The sequence below is a fragment of the Myiozetetes cayanensis genome, unplaced genomic scaffold (assembly GCF_022539395.1).
Source record: "Myiozetetes cayanensis isolate MyiCay16 unplaced genomic scaffold, myiCay2020 scf4, whole genome shotgun sequence".
NCBI lineage: Eukaryota > Metazoa > Chordata > Aves > Passeriformes > Tyrannidae > Myiozetetes > Myiozetetes cayanensis.
The window spans coordinates 63896579-63915870 of record NW_026087631.1 but is presented as its reverse complement, the minus strand read 5'-3'; the positions used below and the strand labels follow the sequence as shown (position 1 = coordinate 63915870).

The 19292-nt window shown below is 55.9% G+C and overlaps 1 protein-coding gene across 4 annotated transcripts; it reads left to right on the top strand.

The window, feature by feature from the left end:
* Positions 1–203: 203 nt before the first annotated feature.
* Positions 204–13789, top strand: DNAJB5 (DnaJ heat shock protein family (Hsp40) member B5). Of its 4 annotated transcripts, none has more exons than XM_050328901.1 (4): positions 204–356; positions 4508–4752; positions 7007–7605; positions 11761–13789. In XM_050328901.1, exons 1-4 carry the CDS (start codon positions 319–321, stop codon positions 11992–11994), a joined length of 1116 nt encoding a protein of 371 aa, XP_050184858.1. In that variant the 5' UTR covers positions 204–318; the 3' UTR covers positions 11995–13789. The 4 variants fall into 4 exon arrangements, with proteins under 4 accessions (XP_050184858.1, XP_050184856.1, XP_050184859.1 ...); XM_050328899.1 differs by lacking the exon at positions 204–356 and adding an exon at positions 965–1531; XM_050328902.1 differs by lacking the exon at positions 204–356 and adding an exon at positions 1653–2181.
* Positions 13790–19292: the final 5503 nt, after the last annotated feature.

The window sequence follows — 19292 nt, the reverse complement described above, 5'->3', positions numbered from 1 at the left end:
GCGGGGGTCCTGGTCTGTGCCCACGCAGGAGGCAGCCGCCGACGGGGCTGGCAGTGAGGGCTGTGCCGACAGAGGCAGCGAGGGGAGGGTTAACCCCGTCCCCACGCAGGTGCCGGCACCCCAGTGGGGTTGTCGGTGGGGAGGGGGAGGCGGGCGGTGCGTGTGGGGGCTCGGGGAGGGGATGATTCATTGCGGGTAGTCATGACATTGCTGCCTGGTTGCCTACGGCTGCCATCCAGCACGGGCACGGGTGCCTCTGCCTGCCCCGGCACGACAAGATCCCCTCCAGCTCCCTGACTGATCCCGGGATACGCTGCCATGCCGGCCATCCTGCTCTTCTGGAGCCGCGCCGAGAGGTATGCGCTCCCTCGGCACCCGAGCTCCGCCGATCCCACCCGGCGCTCGGAGCGCAGCGGGACCCCCGGCAACGCAGCGGGATGGGGGCTGTCGCCCGCCCGGCGTTTCACTTCCCGAGGGTGGGATTCAGGAGTTGCCTGGTGATATCCCGGCACGGCTGCCCGATTTCGGTGTGGAACGTCCGGAGAGGATGCTCTCCGTGGCCCGCGAGTGGCGGTGACGGACGAGGGGACGCGGTGGCACTGGCTTTCCTTGGCGCGCCTGAAGGTGACTTCTCAGAAGTAGGTTTTTGCGCCGTGGGCTCGGGGGACGCACCGTCCCCCTCCCGCTGCGCTGCCGTCGGTGGGAGCCCTGGTCGCTCCTGGGCGGGAGAGCGGCACTCAGAGCCTTTCTACCGGGGGACCGGTACCGGCACCCGGTGAGGGGGGTACAGGGACCCCCGCACATCCGAAGGGGAAAGCTGGGGAGGTGCACATTGGTTAACGTGACTTTTTTCCATATCAACGCCGCCCTACTTTTCTCCCTCCCCGATTCGCCTGGCGGGTGCACAGCCCTGGGCGTCAGCAGAGTCGTTTCTGGGGACACCGAGGGGCTCCTGGCTGCGCTCCCTGCTCCTCGGCGGGGGCTGCGCGGGGGACGTGCCAGTACCGGGGCGGCCGGGCGCCTTGCGGCAGCAGGGAGGGAGGATGCAGGAGCTGAGGGATTAAGCAGAAGTGTCTTAATCCGTCGGTTTAGCAAGAAAGCGTCGAGAAACCAATTAAAGGGAAAATCACAGCACAGCGAGCGACTCCATTGAAGGGTCTCTCCGCGCGCGGCTGGGAAGCGCACAAAGGACGGCAGCTCCCCAGCAGCACCGCGTCGACCAGAGCCCTTTCGGAGCCACCCTGGGAGCGAGGTCAGAGCCAACCACGGCCGCCGGTCTGGCGAGGAGCTGCCCTTTGGGTGTGCCTGGGGAGCTGGAGGGGAAGGCTCGTCACCAGAGCATCCCTTGTCGGCGGCGGCATCCCCGGCACGAGCCGGCACCTTTCTCCCCGCCGCCCTCCGCCCACCCTCCAGCGCCTCCCGGCCGGGCGCGCAGCACCTGCCGGCGCCTGCGGACAGCCGCGATGTTTAAAATAAAACTAGAGCCCTTAAAAATGACAGCTTGGACTATGAATGTGTTCGTAAAGTTTCGGTAAGTGGGTTTCCGCCTCTCGACCTCGTGTCCTCATTAAACCATCAGCGCCTGTCTCCGGCATCCCGCGGTGACCTTGCACCCCGGGATGGAACAAAAAAACCCTGGCCCCTGGCCGGTGCCGCTGCCGGGCTGGGTTTGTTCCCTTAGATGACTGCCGAGCGGAGGGATTATGTCAAGCGATCGCTATTCAGCTGGCGCGCTCACCCAGCGGTTGCTCGGGCTGATGTCATGTGCGGGGCCGGAACAAAGATTTATTCTTTATTTAATTATTTTTTTTTCTTTTGGTGTGGTTGCGAGAGGAGGATGGAGGCTGGGCTGGCTCGGCAGTACCAGGGGATGCCTGTGGTTTTCTAAGGCAGGGTTACCGTGGCTTATCTGAAGGGAGGGAGAGGCAGGAACGGCTTTTCCTGGCTGAAACCCCCCACCGCTCCCGAGGGGGTTAAATGGGAAGGCAGGAGAGGATGACTGAGCAGAAGGGGGAGAGGAGCGGTGGCAAGGCGCAGCTGATCCCAGAGAGGTGGGAGGGAAGGAGGGAGGCTCTGCGGGGACAGAGTCGTGTTTTACCACCATTGTGCATGTGAGCTGAGCCTCGGGAGCGTGCCTTAACCCACCGGCTCACCTGGCAGCACCTGGTCCTCTCCAGCACGGTAAACCGCGGCATCGGGATGCATTTCGGTACAGGAATTCCCCCCTCCCTATGCCCAACCGGACAGAGGGCTCTCTGGTCAGGAGAATGTCCTCAGCAGGCATTCCCACCCCTACCAAAGACCCCTCAGTGGGCAAGACCATAGATCTTTCGGGGGGCAACAGCATTTTGCCAGAACAGGATGTATTTTCATGGGAAGCCTATTTTAATGTAATTTTATGTTTTCTGTGGAGTTTCGGCTGGGTGACAGGGTCCCAGTGGTGCTTCTGAGTTGGGCTGCACGGGGTCAGAGCTGAACGTTGTGGTGCTTGTGGGGGGACAATAGAAGGTTTGTCACCTCTTGCTGGAGCCGGGCTGTGACAGGGTTGCCTTCGGTGCTGCTTGGTTTGCCCTCGCTGTGGGAGGGTCGGCATCAGCCAGACAGGGCCAAATCCTGATCCCAGTCCTGGTGCTGGTCACAGGGAGCCCCTGTCCTCCACTGGAGGCTGCTGTGGGGAAGGGAGGCGTTGGAGTGACCTTTGTGGGGAGGACATTGACAAGCTCTCGGCACCACTGCCTGTTGCTCACCCCAGGGTCTCCCCCAGCCCCACAGGGAGGGCAGGTGGGGGTGGGCAGGGGGCAGAGATCCCGCAGCCCCTGCGTGGGCTGGGTGCTGCCGGCGTCTCTGCGTGCAGGAGCTGCCACGGGAGACGCTGTCGGATGCTCTTTACGCCCCCGGAGACCTCCTCCCACCTCTTCTGTGCCCCCTGAGCTGCTACACGTGTCTGCAGATGCCCCCATCTCCCCTAATTTGACCCTAGCCCCCCTCACCACCTACAGCAAAGTACCTGCTCCATGGCTGGGGCAAAAAAGAGCAGATGTGGATGGTTTGAATGGAGGTGACCAAGTGTGGGACGATTCTCCAAGCCCCTGTAGGTGGTCATTGTCCAAGGCGTGGCCCAAGGCAAGTGTTGGGTGCTTGGTGTGGATGCTAAGGGCTCACTGTAGCACTGTGGGGATGGATCCTGGGGGGAGCACAGCTACCTTTGAGCTGCTGCGGTTGAGAGCTCCAGCAGGATCTCATGGATAGAGTAAGGGTGGGGAAGATCATCTGGTAGCTTGCATGGTGGTGAAGAAAAGGACCAAGGCTCACACCCTGTGCCAAAATCCATCTGCTGGAGGGGCACGGTGGGCTGAGGGTGCTCAGGGGTGTTTGGACAGGGTGAAACCTGGACTGTACCAGGGAGCAGGATGCGAGCAGCAGGAGAGCAGGGGGTCTGCTGGGGCAGTGCCTGGGAGGAGCAGGGCCAGCAGCAAGCAGTGAGCTGTGGTGTGGGGAGTGGGGGGGGCAGGGGTTTGCTGTCAGATAGCCAAAGGTCGAGGAGCAGTGGAAGCATATTTGGACGAGCATGGGGTTTGCTCAGCTTGTGCCTGGAGGAGCAGCCCTCCCCTCTCCTGTGGCTGCTCCCTGGGTCGCTGCCACTCCAGCGGCGTGACTGGGGGATGAATTACGGCCACTGGGTTTTCCATGCCTTAGTATAGGCATAGGCATGGCCACGGCCTTGGCCTCCGCACGATGGAGCGAGTGAGCCCTGGGTCCCTGCCTTACTGCAGGAGGCAGTTGGAGGCTCTCAGGGAGTGCAAGTCAGGCTAGAAAGTGTTGGGTTTTTTTAAAACAAAAAAATAAAAAAGCCCTCCCACCATCACAAGATGTTTCTGTCTAACGGCTCCTTTCTCTCTTCGCTAAATACAAATTACGGCTCTGACAGCCGGAGGCGCTTATCTCCAGCTGAATGCCAATTGCTTTCAGGAACAAAATGTTTGAAGTTCCTTTAAGGTGAAGGCGCAGCACGGTCCCTGCCACTGCTTTCAGTCTCCAAAAACCTGCTGTCATCACCCCGACTTGGGTCTCAGGTCCCCAGCTGGGAGAGAACCGGGCGAGGGGGTGGACACAGGCCGGCAGCTACATTTAGACATAGCTCAGCCCTCCTGACTCAGCCAGGGGGGATGGACAGGGACACGGTCCTGGCCTGACGTTGGCAGTGGCGTGGCCCCTATAATAGCACCGTGCCTCGACCGGGGCTCTCTCTCCCTGTCAGCCTCAGAGATGAGTCTGTCTATCCCTGCCGTGGGGCTCAGAAGGGTTGAAGCAGAGCTGGGGCACCTTCTGGCACCGGGGCTCTGACCTCTGGTGGGAAGCGTGGACTGGAGCCGGCTGTGGTGCTGCTGGCCAGCGGGACACAGGGAGCGTCGGCTCCGCGATAAGTGTGTGCCAGAGTGTGCCAGCCCCGTCCCTGGCTGCCCCAGGGCGAGAGTCACCTTACGAAGAGCTGTCTTTCTGCTTTCAGGAATAAGTACTCAGCTCCCGGCACTGTTGCTGTCATGGGGAAAGACTATTACAAGATTTTGGGCATCCAGAGCGGCGCCAACGAGGATGAAATCAAGAAAGCCTATCGGAAAATGGCCCTGAAATACCACCCTGATAAGAATAAAGACCCCAATGCCGAGGAGAAGTTCAAGGAGATCGCAGAGGCTTATGATGTCCTGAGCGACCCCAAGAAACGAGCTGTTTACGACCAATATGGGGAGGAAGGTAAGGAGATGAGCACTTCCCACTGGGAGGCAGGAGTGTGGTGTTCAAATTGGTTTTGCAGGCGTGGGAGACTTTTCACACACAGGTGTTCCACTGTTCCATGCCTGCTCCTGAAATGGGACTGATAGCCACAGAATGTGGGAGACTCAATGCTCCACAGCTGTCAGAAATCACCTCTCATCCCCCTCCTCCCTGGGCTGCTACACTTTTCCAGCCTGCCACCTTGCTTCCTGGGGTGGCTGGGCTCCTCTTGCCCTCTCCCCCAAAACCCCAGGTGCGGGCTGAGAGGTGGAAGTGGAAGGAGCTTACCTCCTGCGTCATAACTGGGGTAATTCGTTAGCTACTTGCTAATTGACCTAAATAAAGCAACAGAGAAGTATTGCTTATGCCCACATGCCCCCTGCATTTGGGCACTGGTCCCGCTGTCCTCCTCGGTACAGGCTGACCTACTGGATTCAAAGCTATTCCCAATTTAAGTAATAGGCCCTTGTTTTGAAACCAAGAGGCTGCTGTTGTCTGGTGGTTGGCATGGAGGAGGAGGAGGAGGAGGAGGAGGAGAGCTGCTCCAACGCAGGCAGCCTTATTAGTCGAAGATGGAAGAGCACAACCCCATTTGAGGAGAGTGCTGAATAGCATCTGCATTAATCAGCCCAGGACTTGGGTGCTTAAAAGAGCAGCAGGTCTGGCAGGAGCAAGCTGCTGGATGGAAGAGACAGCCCCTCTTTTGGGCAGGTGTATCCCACTCACAAGCCACCAGCAGAATTAACCAGCGATGGGTTAATTGTCTACCCTTCAGTTATGTCAGGGCTATAATGGATCCACCAGGCACAGTGATTTTGCCACCCTGTAAAATGAGAAGTGACTGTCTCAAGTGGGAAAACAGCTTTTCCCGGGAGGCCTCGATGAAATAGGACCCCACTCATGCTGGCGTCATGGGATTAAAGGTGAAACCTCCTGGCTGCACAGTCCATTAGGGACAGGGGCTCGCTGGGGATTTGGCGAAATCCCCGTCACCTGCAGTCATGTGAAATAAGAGTGAGTTAAGGAAGGAGGGAAGAGCCCACCCTCATTACCCCATCAAGTTAAGGACCATCTCCCCCCCTGCCCCATCAGCGTTGGACCAGTCATGGTTCGTGACCCCACACACCTTTTGTTTTCCCATTTTTTGGAGCAACATGTTGGTGACTGGTGTTTTGGGGAGCTTCTGAGTCCCACATGCTGTGATGGGCAAGGCGAAGCAAAAGCCCCTCTGACCCACCCCAAATATTAACTTCGTCAAGCAGAAGAGACCCCCAAACTTGTCCTGCTGTGAAGGGGGGTGGGGGGCTGGCACAAGGGACAGCCTGTCAGAAATAGCCCTTCACTGTCACTGGCATGCCCTGAAAATAGTCCCTGAGCTCGGCTTGGCTTAACCCTTCCCACCCCTCATGGTCAAAAATAGCTTTGCAGAGCATGCGTGACCTCTTTTGGGGGGGCACTTCACATGTGCCTTGGGACCTTGGGGGGAGTTGCAGTGATATAAGGCTCAGCCTGGGACCCAGCAGGAGAGTTTCCCATGGGAAGGGTTGCCAAAAGATCCAACCTTGGGGCTTACCTGGCATTTTATACAGCTGGTATGCAGGAGCTGCGTGCCGACCTGGAAGGTTGCTGACCTCCAGCTGCTCATAGTGTCACGGAGGTTGGAAAAGGTCTCTAAGATCATTTATTGTGACACTGCCATGTTCACTACTAAACCATGTCCCCAGGGTGCCACATTCACACACCTTTTGAACATTTCCAGGAATGGTGACTCCACTCCTTAGGCAGCCTCTTCCAATGCCTGACCACCCTTTATGTGAAGATTTTTTTCCATATGTCCAGACCAAGAGGCACGGCTATTGGGGTAGACAAAAGCATGCTCATGGGTAAAAATGGACATGGACTCATCAGGTTATGTTTTAAATTAAAATACTCTGAATTGGGTGGAGAAAGCCAAAGAAGCCCTTCAGTAGGGATAGAGGGGCCAAAACCCGAATGGATTTTGAGCTTGCTGGGTGTAGGGGCAGGACTGTGTGTTGTGGGTAGAGATGGTGCCTTCCTGGCCCATGGTTTTCACAAGTGGCTAAGTTGGAGGGGGTGACCTGCACACCCAGGAGATGGTGAAAGAACTACCTGGAGGCCACAAAGATTGTCCTCCCGTCTGGAAAGTGAAGTGCCAGCACAGCATCCCCCGGCAGATGAGCCTTCATGTCTTGTATTCCCACTTCCCTTCCAGGTCTCAAAACTGGAGGTGGCTCTTCGGGTGGCTCAGGGAGCACTTTCCACTATACCTTCCACGGAGACCCCCATGCTACCTTCGCATCCTTCTTCGGAGGCTCCAACCCTTTCGACATCTTCTTCGCCAGCAGCCGCTCCCGGATGTTCAACGGCTTTGACCAGGACGACATGGATATGGATGACGACGACGACCCTTTCAGTGCCTTCGGCCGGTTTGGCTTCAATGGCATCAATGGCGTTCACCGGCGGCACCAAGAGTCCCTGCACACGCGGAGGAAGGTCCAAGACCCTCCTGTCATCCACGAGCTCAAGGTGTCCCTGGAAGAGATCTACCACGGGTCCACCAAGAGGATGAAGATCACACGCAGAAGGGTCAACGCTGATGGCCGGACCATGCGGACTGAGGACAAGATCCTAAACATTGTCATCAAACGGGGTTGGAAGGAGGGAACCAAAATCACATTCCCTAAAGAAGGGGATGCCACCCCAGATAACATCCCTGCCGACATCGTCTTCATCCTCAAGGACAAGCCTCACTCGCACTTCAAGAGGGATGGGACAAACGTGATCTACACAGCAAACATCAGTCTTAAAGAGGTGAGTGTAGGTGGTAAATCCCCCGGGCTGGGAGGTGGCACTGGGTCGTGGCATTTGGGGTCATGATGGGAGTCAGTCCCTCTCCCACACTGAATAGGAAGGACCAGGTAGGTTGTGAGAAAGGAGCTGCAGAGGCCAACTCACTCTTGGTTTTGGAGATGCTTGACTTTCATGCTGGGTGTAGGAGGCGGATGCTGTGGTCCCTTGAGCCAGTACAGGTTGTATTTATCCATTTTCTCCCTTCTCCATATGTCTTGCTTTTCTGTTTTAGTGTAGGGTATTCACGTGTGGAACAGAGCCCAGATACTCTGTAGGAACAAGGGAAAACCCACGTTGGCTGGCAAGAGTCTGATCCCTGCTCTTCTCGTAACTGAGCCTGCTGTGGCTTAGTTACTGCATGGGATGGCACCAGTGCCTCTCCCTCTGGGCAGAGAGCAGGGTCACGTGGAGAAAGGTGATCCCTCACCCTCCCTGAGCAGTGCTTTAGCTGTTTTCCTTGATTATGGCTTTTCTAAATAGGGAACAAAATAAGTGAAATATCCAAGCAGTGAGTAAAACTCAACACATCCAGGCTGCCAGTCCAGGAGGTCATGGCAAGGCTGGGTGCATCAGAGCCAGCAATCTGTGGGAAGGTGGGAGAGGAAAGGGGAGATTACCTCAGTACAAGATGTGCTGTTCACTGCTGCTGCTGCTGCTGTATAACTACCTTATAATAAATCCCAGCTGGCAGCTGCATTTAACATTGACGTTTTTGGCAGCTGCCATTTGCTATTCCTTTCAGACGGTAGACGCTGTCTGTCTTCTTAATGAGCTGATATTTTTTTTCCTTCCTGAAGGCAGATTTATGTTCTGAAGTGCATTTAATAGAAATAAGCTCAATGGGCCAGACCTGAGGTAGGGAAACGTGAGCTTGCAAAGTGTGCCAGCGCGTTGGGAGAGCTCTGCGGCGGCTCTGCATCCCAGCTGGGGCTGTGACAATGTGTACTGGGGGCAAAGAGCACCCACGTGGGTGCAGGAACTGGGCACTCTTGGAGCAAACTCAGCTCCAGTTAAGCTGCAAGGCTCAGGAGTTCAATTTCCATCGTGATGTGAAGTGCACAGGTTTACTCCTGCAGTGGCTGGTTCCTGTGGCTGATCCAGAAACACTTGGGAGAGACTACCTTATTTATGGAGCCATGCGTGCCATATCTCAGATGTTTCCTTCTGTTTGTTCCCCTTATCTGTAAAATTAACCCTGAGCTGGCTGTGCTGGTGTCCAGACCGTGTTAGCCCAGGTTTGTGCACTGCCCAGGCTGGAGGGACTCTTGCCTAGAGTTGACCTTTGAGGAGCAACTGGAGAAACCTATTCCAGCCTCACGTGCTGTGTTGCACCAGAAGTGTCGGACACCTGTGATCTCTGTGAGCCAGGCCTGCGTGCTGGCATTGGGTTTGCACAGTGCAGTCACAAAGTGGAAAATTTCTAGTCCAGGCAAAATTCCTCATCTCTTTGAGCTGGAATTTCTGGTCTCTGCCCTTTTCTCACCGCAAGCCCAACATCCTGGGTATCCTCATGGAGCTACTGGCCTGGCTGCCATCCCCAGCCAGGGCTATATTCTGCTGCTTTTATCTTCTATGAGAAGAAGTTCCTTAAGTTCTCTGGAGCACGGGCAGGTGCTGAAACCTCCCCAGCTCTCTATGCTACTACATCAATACATGGTAAGAGTACGACCTCTTCATCACCTGAGCCTCTGGCCATAGCCTTGAGGACTCTCCTTTCACCCTTCTTCCTTGCAAGGCTGCCTTTTTTTAGCCTGAGCTTTGGTCCCTGCTGCTGCCATGAGGGAGCACAGTGCCAGTGAAGGTGGCAGGCAGTGGGTCCTGTGAACCCCACTCACTGCCGTACTGAAGGCCCCTCCCAGCCCCCTGCAGCCCCGCTGGGTGCCTGGCCAGGGCAGTGCAGGTTGTTTGCCGCCTGTCTGCTGCAGAATCAGAGGTGTATGAAGGCTTCTCCAGGGACTCGTCGTCTTCCTTCCTAAAATTACAGGCGTGTGCCGCAGCAGGAAGCCGCGGGAGGGAGTAGAGGCGTCGCTCCACCAGCAGCTGCCTCTGGCAGGAGGCGGCGCTGCCGGCAGGGCCTTGTGCTTGCCTGGCTGCCAGGCTAACGCCTGCCCTCGGCACCGTCCCGCTTTGCATCCTTTACCTGGCGTCACCTTCCTCGAAGCATCCGCGCGTCAGCGCCCGGCTGAGACGCGGCCGATGGCGGCGTCCTCCCCGGCAGCTCCGCTGCGAGCGGAGGAGGACCCGGCGCTGACCTAGACAGAGCTCTGCTCGCACAGCACGGCGCTCAGCTATCAAACCCAGGGTGATTTCATCCCTAGGGATAAACCAAGCCTCTTTCTAGGATGCGGGGTAGCTCCCGCGGTGACTGGTGTTACTTCAGCAACCGGTTTCCCAAATGCCAGCGAAGTTGAGCAAGAGGAATGAAAAACAGGGACATACGGCGGAGGAACGATCGCCTCGGATTCTTGTATCTTGGCTCTGGGAAGGAAACATTAAGATCCCGTCTGCCTTCGCTGTTACCGCCCGCTCCTGCTCACATCCCTCTGCTTTCCCCATCCACGTGTTCCCATAAGGAGTTCTTGTTCTCCTTTCCATTTCGTGGCTGGAGATGTCCTTTCACTGGCACACGTGGAGCTGTGCAGCCCTCCATGGCACATGGCGAGTGGGCACCAGCGAGCAGGAGGGCTCTGGCCTTGGTTGAGCGCAGGGCAGAAATTCCTTGATGCTGGGAGATTGTCCTTTGTTTCCCTCCCACAGCCTGCTGGAGATCAGCCAAGCACCTGCTGCTCCCACACAGCTGGCGCGATGGCATCCTCCTGCAGGCAGAAAAGCTAATCCCTGGAGGATACCCTTCCCAGGAGGAGGCCTGTGCAGATGAGCCGTGCAAGGAGACAGCACCCTCCTTCCTGTTCTCCCGGCCAGCTCTGGCACAGATCCGTCTGTGAACCCCCGTGGTGCAAAGCCCCCGTTCAGCTGCAGAAGCCATGTCCATCATCCCTGAGCCAGTGACCGGCACGAGAAGAGATGTTTCTTCTGGTGCCTGTTGCTGCTCTGCCACTGGAGGCTTTTCCTGGGGAGGGGAATGCAGAACATTCCCCCACCTACCCCAGAAACAGCAACTGCATCTTCCTCCCCTCCCCTTGCAGGGTGTTTTGGGAGGACTGGGACTCCCAGGACCCGGTTCAGAGCGGCAAACCTGTGCCAGCCCCCACTTGGAAGCTCGAGGCTGTAGCTCAGCAAACCACCCCCCACTTCCAGAAGCATCGCTCCGCAGTCCTCTCCATCAGCCTTTGCTGAAAGCCTGGAGATGATCCTGCCCACATGTACGCCAGAGCTGTCTGAGTTATTTAAGGACACAAGGATTTTCTTGCTGCATTCCCGCGTCACGTGGCTCGCCAATGCAGGCCGGCGTGTGCCTGCCGCGGCGCCCACCACCCCGGCTGCTTCCGGAGGCTGGGGTACAGCGAGGTGGCATCCCCGGCACCGGCTCCTGGCTTTGCCATGGGGATGGGCGACCATTGGCTGGTTTCCTAGGAACCAGCCCCTTTGGCAGCCTGGCTCCTAGGAAATACTGGTACCATACCACGGCCACACCATCACCCTGCGTCGGCGTAGCCGTGTGGGGGCTGTCGGTGGTGGGGATGGGACGCGGGCTGTGCTATAGATAACCCCAGCGCCAGGCAGAGCTGCCGTGCTCCAGAGGGTGACAGCTGATGAGCCGTGGTGGCATCCCATGATCTCAGCTGGATTTTCGGCTGCCCGAGGCTGGACAGGTGCTAAATTTAGCCCGTCCTGTTGCTGTGGGTGGCTCGGTGCTTGCTGGTGGTGCCTCCTGGGCAGCCCAGGAGGAGGGGCGGGAAGTCCTTCCCCCAGTGAGGCTGGGGCACCCCTCTCCTGCCCGGCTCCTGCAGCCCAGTTCATGGTGGTTTGGCTGGGCTGGCACCATCAGAGCACTGGGCTCGCACTGGTGAGCATCACCCCGTGTTCTCGGGCATCATCCAAAGGGACCTGGGTGGTTTAACCCAGGGAGCAGCCGGTGAGGGGATGGGGTGTGGCTGTTGGGATGCTTTGGGGTGTCAGCCCTGTCTGATGGCGTGTCCCCTCTTCTCCCCCCAGGCCTTGTGCGGCTGCACAGTGAACATTCCCACCATCGACGGAAGGGTGATCCCACTTCCCTGCAACGACATCATCAAGCCGGGGACAGTGAAGAGACTGCGCGGGGAGGGACTGCCCTTCCCCAAGGCCCCCAGCCAGCGAGGAGACTTGATCGTGGAGTTCAAAATCCGGTTCCCGGACAGAATAGCTCCCCAGACGAGACAGATCCTCAAGCAGCACCTCCCATGCTCCTAGAGCCCTGGGACTCTCCTCCAAAGCAGCAATACTCCAAACGCATGTGCCACAGCACCTGGCCCGCACAGAGCCAGGGTGCCACAGCACTTTTAAATGCAAAAAAAAACAAAACAACCACCCCTCACACTACTTTCCCTCCCCAAAAAACCCACCCGACCCACCCCCCCATCCATCCTTCTTGGCCGGTTTTTTACTCCAACAGTGGGGAGTCTCCTGTCTGCCACAGGCTGCCAGACTTTTTTCTTTCTCCCCAGAGGTCCAGCTTTCCTCTGCCCGGGGAGGTGCGTCGCGTCGTGGGTTTTTTATGTCACCTGCTTTTCAGGCCACTCTTTCCACAAGAGGCTGGACTTGTCGGGGTCCAGCACACTGTAAATAGGACTCCACAGGATCTGGCATCCCCGCTGCTGGTTTTTCTCTTCCCCTCTTTGATACTTGCTGCTGTTCGGGGTCCCGGCTGTCCCGTGGTGCCGATCGCTCCTGCCCGCGGTGGCCCCCCCAGTAGCCGGACTATTTCTCACCTGGGGCCGCGGTACCGAGTCCGGCCGTGGCCCACTCTCCTGTGCCAAGCCTACACCGAGCCTCGGCTGTGCCAAACAACGGAGCATGTGGGGATGGTCCATCCAGCCTCCTGCCCCTGCCTGGGGATGTCCCCGGTGCCCGTGGGCACGACCTGCCTGCACCTGCTGCCCACAGGGCCCCAGCCAGCAGGAGGAGGGGGGAAAACCCAGGGTGGAGCTTTCTTTTTTTCAGATGTGTTGAGTTTGCGTTGCTGCTTTTTATTTTTTAAATACATATATATAGAACTCATTAGATAAACTTCGTAAGGGTTTTTTCTCTGCCTGTTTTGGGGATCCTGGCCTGACGCACCCAGGCTTTTTTGAAAGGGGGATGATTCAGCCACACGAACAGCAGCCCCCCGGAGTTGGGGGGTGTGTGTGCGTGTAGCACTAATCTGGGTGCAAAAGCAGAGCCAAGTGTGAGCAGAGCTGTGGGTTTCACTAGAGTTTCAGGTCAACCTTAGGGATTCTAATAAGAAGAGAGAGGCGTGTGTATATATTTTTCTACAGGGACAATTCATTCAGGAGGTGTTTCTGGACATCAGGGCGGAGCTGGGAGGTGCATGAGGCAATCTGCTCGGTGGCTCCATTTTCAAATACTGTATTTTTTTAAAACCTTTGGATTTCCATCAGGAGAATTTTTATATTTCTTACCTTTCTCGGCCCACTCTGCCTCATGCCAGTTTTTTTTCCCAGGAAAAGGCTGCTATGGAGCGGGAGGCGCGTTCGACCTGGCTTTGTACAGCTCCTCTTTCACCGCAGCACCGTCGGGAAAACCCCCCCGCCAAAATATTTCCCTCCGCCCCGGGAATCCTTTTAGTTTGTTTGTTTTGTTTTATTTAAAAAAAAAAACACAAACAAAAACTAATTCAGTGACTTGAAACGGGGTGTCCTCGGGGCGGGGGGGTTGTGGTGGGGTGTCCGTGGTGTACAGCTGTACAGTGTCATCCTGCGGGGCGAGGAGACGCGTGAGGCGCTGATTTTATCAGTCGCCCGCTTCGGCCGGCGAGGGGATGCCACTGGCTCCCTCCACTGGTCCCTGTGGAGTTCGACAGTAGAGAAATCTGGTGGACGCCGTGAGCGAGAAGACAGGCCAGCGCGCAGATGCAAGCTGATTTGTTTTACTCGGTTTCAACGAGACCTGAATGTTTTATAGTGGGTTTTTTGTAATTTTTTTTTTTTTCCTTTTCCCTCCCCCCCCCTTTTTTTTTTTTTTTTTTTTGTAATGTCAGTATTGAGAGGAATAAAAAGGTATTTTGAAAAATAACACTTCCTCGAGGGTGTGTTGTGATGGGAGATGCTGGGCTGTGCTGCGGCGGGGCCGGGGCTCTGTGCCAAAGTCATCACCCCCGCCAGCCGGGGACCTTGAGGCTGGCAGGGACGGGAAGAAGAAATTTGTTTGCAGGACCTTCAGGGCCTGGTAACGAGGGGGATGGGAACAAATACATGACCTGCTTGGTCACAGAAAGGCTGCTCCCCTTTGTACGTGGCCTTAGTAGTGCTGACCACACCACTGGGGGCGGGAGCAGGGGGTGAGGGGCTCAGTGTCCCCTCGGGGCTCTGGGTTGTGGTGACACGGGCAGCGGGAGGGTCAGTGAAGGGGGCTCCTTGCTGCCTGCACGGAGGGGCTGGAGAGACAGCTGTGCCCATCTCCTCTCCTGGGACAGGGAGAGAGGCACAAGTTGCACTTGTGGCACAAGTTGCACAAGCGGCACAAGGCCTGCTGATAGGTTTTGCACAATGTTTGCACAATGCTCGCACGAGGATCAGCACACAGGGACAGGAGATGCGACCAAAATGCATGTGCCCATCTGTCCAGTCCAAAAGGATTTGATTTTGGACAAGAACAGCCAATGATTAAAACTGTATGATGCCAGTTGGTGTGTAGCACTGCCTATTATCATTTCCATGGCCACTATACTCCCATCACCATCAGTGGGCACTGGATTTGGGAATTTGAACCCAATTCCCCTTTCACTGCCACATTAACAAAGTTTTGATGAAACCATCCAACTTTTGATGGAAAAGTTGCTGACAGAATCAGAACTGGCTTCAGCATGTGACATCACCACACCTAATGCCTGGTCTTTCCTGCCCTGAAAGACTTTTAGGACAGATGGAGCTCCAGGTCATGAACTGAATGAATTCCTCTTATAGGAGTGGTCCATAGACAAATGGAATGATGCCTGTGTGTGTAACACCGTCACAGAGTCAGAGAACAGTTTGGGCTGGAAGGGACCTCAAAGGTCATCTTTTTCCAACTCCTCTGCCGTGGGCAGGGACACCTTCCACTAGACCATGTTGCTCAAAGCCCCATCCAGCCTGGCCTTGAGCACTTCCAGGGATGGGACATCCACAGCTTCCCTGGGGCAACCTGTGCCACTGCCTCACCACTTTCACAGTAACGAATTTCTTCCTGATATCCAATCTAAACCCACCGTCTTTCCGTTTGAAGCCATTACTGTTTGTCCTGTCACCACAAGCCCTGGTCAAAAACCTCTCCCCATCCTTGTAGACTCCCTTCTGGTACCGGAAAGGGATCAGAAGACTGATATCAAAAGGCAGGAGAGGTGATGGGGTATTGGGAAGTAGGGGACCTGGCATGATGTAAATTGTATGGAGTAAGTAAGTGGTTTCAGCTGGAAAAGAGTTAATTTTCTTCCTAGTAGCTGGTTCAGTGCTGTGTTTTGGATTCAGTATGGGAATAATGTTGATAACACACTGATGTTTCAGCTGTTGCTCATGAGGGCTCACTCTAAGTCAAGGAATTTCCGATGTCTCATGCTCTGCCAGTAAGCAGGTGCACATGAAAGTGGGAAGTGAGCATGGGTGTGAGACCTGACCCAGACTGGGACAGGCAATATTCCATACCATGGAACATCATTCCCAGTGCATAAACTGGGGGAAAACTAGCAAGGGGCTGTGGGGTATGTAGTTGCCATCTGTGGTTAAACCACAATAGTCCTTTTTGGAGCCCAAGTGGGCCTGGAGGGTTGAGTGACAGCAGATCTGAGCAGAGCGTGTTAAACCATATTTGTTGTGAGCATTTGTTGTACCACTTTAATAGTTGCTGGTCACAAAGTTGGTTGATTTGCACTCGGAGTGCCTATGTGTGTTCTCACAGGCACACGATGGACCACCTTGCTTGGTGTGAGTTCCCTATGCTGGTGTTCATCCTCCGTGGGGCCTGGGTGGGCTGTTCTTTGCGGCAGTAGCTGATAGATGTCTCTAAGCGACACATGTTGCTGGAAGTGCCCAAAAAAACGTGCAGGTATGGTGCTCAGGGAGCACAGTTTAGTGGTGAAAACGGCAGTGCTGGGTTAATGGTTGGACTCAACAAGCACAGAGGTCTTTTCCAGCCTAAAGGTTCTGTGATTCTATAATTCACACCTTTTAAACTCCCCCAGGGACCTACCATGGGGCAGCCTCTTTCAGTGCTTGACAATCCTTTCTGTGAAGAAAGTTTTCCTAATATCCAAGTTAAACCTCCCCTGGCACAACTTGAGGCTATGTCCCCTGTCACTTCTTACCTGAGAGAAGAGCCTGACCCCCACCTGGCTACAATCTCCTTTCAGGTGGTTGTACAGAGTGATAAGGTGCCCCCTGAGCCTCCTCTTCTCCAAGCTAAACACCTCCAGCTTCATCAGCAACTCCTCACAGTGCTCCAGTCCATTCCCCAGCTCTGTTGCTCTTTTCTGGACACACTCCAGCACCTCAATATCCTTCCTGAATTGAGGGGTCCGAACAGGACACAAGATTAAAGCTGTGGTGGGAGACAGACACTGCCCTGGTCCTGCTGCCCACACTGCTGCTGGAACAGGCCAGGGGCCATTGGCCTTCTTGCCCACCTGGGCTCACTCTGGCTCATGTTCAGCCACTGTTGACCAGCACTCCCCAGGTCCTTTTCCACCAAGAAGATTTCCAGCCCCTCTACCCCCAGCCTGGAGCACTGCAGGGGGTTGTTGTGACCCAAGGGCAGGACCTGGCACTTGGCCGTGCTGAACCTCACACAGCTGGCCTCAGCCCATCATATCATCAATGCACCAGAATCTCTGTTTGTGAGATACATCTGGTACGAGCGCTCAGCACTGCCGTCCCCCTTGTATTTCGGGAGCCATCTGTTGGGAATTGTTAATTACTGCACCCTTGGCCTTTTTCCTTGGAGAGTTGAACTATGGGAGTAACATCTCCCTTCCTTCACAGTCACAGAAAGCCCTGGGCTGGAAGGGACCTTAAAGGTCATCTCATTCCAACACCCTGCCATGGGCAGGGACACCTTCCACTAGAGCAGATTATTCAAAGCCCCTTCCAACCCAGCCATGAACACTTCCAGGGATGGGGCATCCACATCTATCCTGCCTTCCTGCCTTCCATCTTCAGAAGCTTTCCATTCCACAGGCTAATAAGAGCAGGTATCCTCTCACTGAAGAGGAAGGATATAGGAGAACCCAGCGGTTTCACCTGCAAGACCACAGGGAGGACACAAGGATGTGGGATGGAAAACTCACCTTGACCCTAGAGGTACAGGTATGGGAATTGCAAAGGAAAACAATCACAAATGAGGGTTCTTCCAGAAAAGTTGCTGCCTGGTCTTATTTCCCAGGCAGAGCTGAAGGGCTGATTGTGTCAGAATAAAGGATTGTATAGGAATATAGGATCCTATGGAAAGAATGGCATGAAGCTGAGTCAGGAGAGTTTAGGCTGGATATTAGGAATACGTTCTTCACCGAGAGGGTGGTTGGACACTGGAACAGGTTTCCCAGGGAAGTGGTCACAGCACCAAGCCTGACAGAGCTCAAGAAGTGTTTGGACAATGTTCTCAGCCATATGGTGTGACTCCGAGTGTCCTGTGCAGGGCCAGGAGTTGAAATCGATGATCCTGATGGATCCCTTCCAACTCAGGATATGCTGTCATTTCATAAGAAATTTGAATCCATTCCTACAAGAAATGAGTGGAGAATCCTGTGAGCAAGACTAGAGGGGCCCTGCCTCTATTCAGGAGGAGTAGAGGACAACTGTGTTTACTGGACCATGTGGATCCCATGGCCTGGAATATCAGACCTACAGGAGCATAATGCTCTAGCGGGCAGTGGTGCGTGGTGCACCCTTATGCCATCAAACTACACAGGGAAGAACCCCCCACTATTTCTGGATGGACAAAGGAACTTCCCATTTTCCCGTGCTCTTCCAGAGAGCAGGTGCACAAGAAGCTGGGAGGGAGCATGGCCAGGAGAGCTGACCCAGACTGGCCAAAGGGATATTTTATACCACAGAACACCATGCCCAGCACGTGAACCGAGGGAGAGTGGGGTGTGAACGAGCAGCTGTGAGGTACGTGGCTGCCAGCTGGGTTTAAACCTCAACAGGAGGGGAAGCCCTTGAGGTAGGAGCACCCATGAGGAAAGGAAGCCCATGGGGCAGGAAATGTCGATAGGGAGGTCTCCCTTCCTGTACCCGGAGTGGCTGGACTCTGTCCCCTGTGACGTCCCACAGTCCCCACGGGGCCTGGCTGGGGGTGGGACATACGGCTCTGGGGCCCCAGGCAGAACCCAGGGGGCACAGGGAGATGTCAGTCATGGTGACAAAGAAAGGGGTGCCCTCGGTTGCCCCCTCATTAATCCCATGGCACCCAGGGCAAGCCCGAACCAGCAGCCTCTTCCTCCCTCCAGCACATTTGAGGGCTGCCCAGGAAGGAGCTGGGATGGAGAGGAGGGTGCTCCAGAAAGGCTCTTGCCAGGGGTCTCTGCTGAGGTGGGGGCACCTAGAAAGGGGCACAGGATGGGGACAAACCCAGTCCCCGATACCAAAGAGCCCTCCTGGGGCTGCTGGGGTTCAGAGGGAAGGGTGACCAAGCCAAGCTCCCTGGCTGCTCCTAGTGCTGGTCTGGAGGACACCCTCAACCCCCCAGCAGGGTTACACAGTATGGGGGCAGATGCTCTCGGAATTCCTGCGGGTGCTATTCCCCTCAGGAGCCACGTCCCACAAGTGGCAGTGAAGAAAGATGAGGGTTTCCAGCCCTCTTGTTGGATTAAATTAGTGTTTGTAATTAGGCAAGGTGGTAGGGAAGATTTGGGCTGCCGGGAGCTGGGGCACTCACCCCAGCATCCCATGCATTCCCTGCCCCAGCCTCCACAGCACAGAGATGCCAAGATCCATCTTCCCCTTCACTTGCTGGGTGGTGATGTCCCTACCCTGGCAGGGAGAAAGGCTTTGGGAAGTCACAGAGAGCTCCTGGCAGAGAATCCCTTTCCCCCTTCCCAGGTGGCCAAAAGCTGCTGGCTTTATTTTCCCTGGGGGGTGCAGCTCCTTCTCTCAGGACAGGACAGCATTTGTGTCCCTGCCGAGCTTGGAGGGGATGAACAGCCCTGGGTGATACTTCCAGGTGATATTTAACCCAAAATCGGAGTGGGGCAGGGGAAGCACCAGCTCACCCACCCTCAACACCGCTGCCAGAGGCTTTCCCGGCAGGAGCGCTCTCCCCGACAGAGGTGGTGTGAGGACAGGGAGAGCGGTGCCGGCAGACAGCTCCCAAGTAGGACAGCGCACCTGAGCTGCCCCCGCAGGAGGTTGAGCTATTTAAACAAGTGCTCCCAATTTCAGTGTTTATTCCCACTGCTATGAAAGCCCCCGCTCATGCACATCTCCTTCTGCCGGTAAATCCCTCCCCCCTTAAATGGAGCTGGTTTGATGGAGCCCTCCAAGATCTGACAGGCTTTGGGGCAGAAAGCCCCCAGCCCAGCC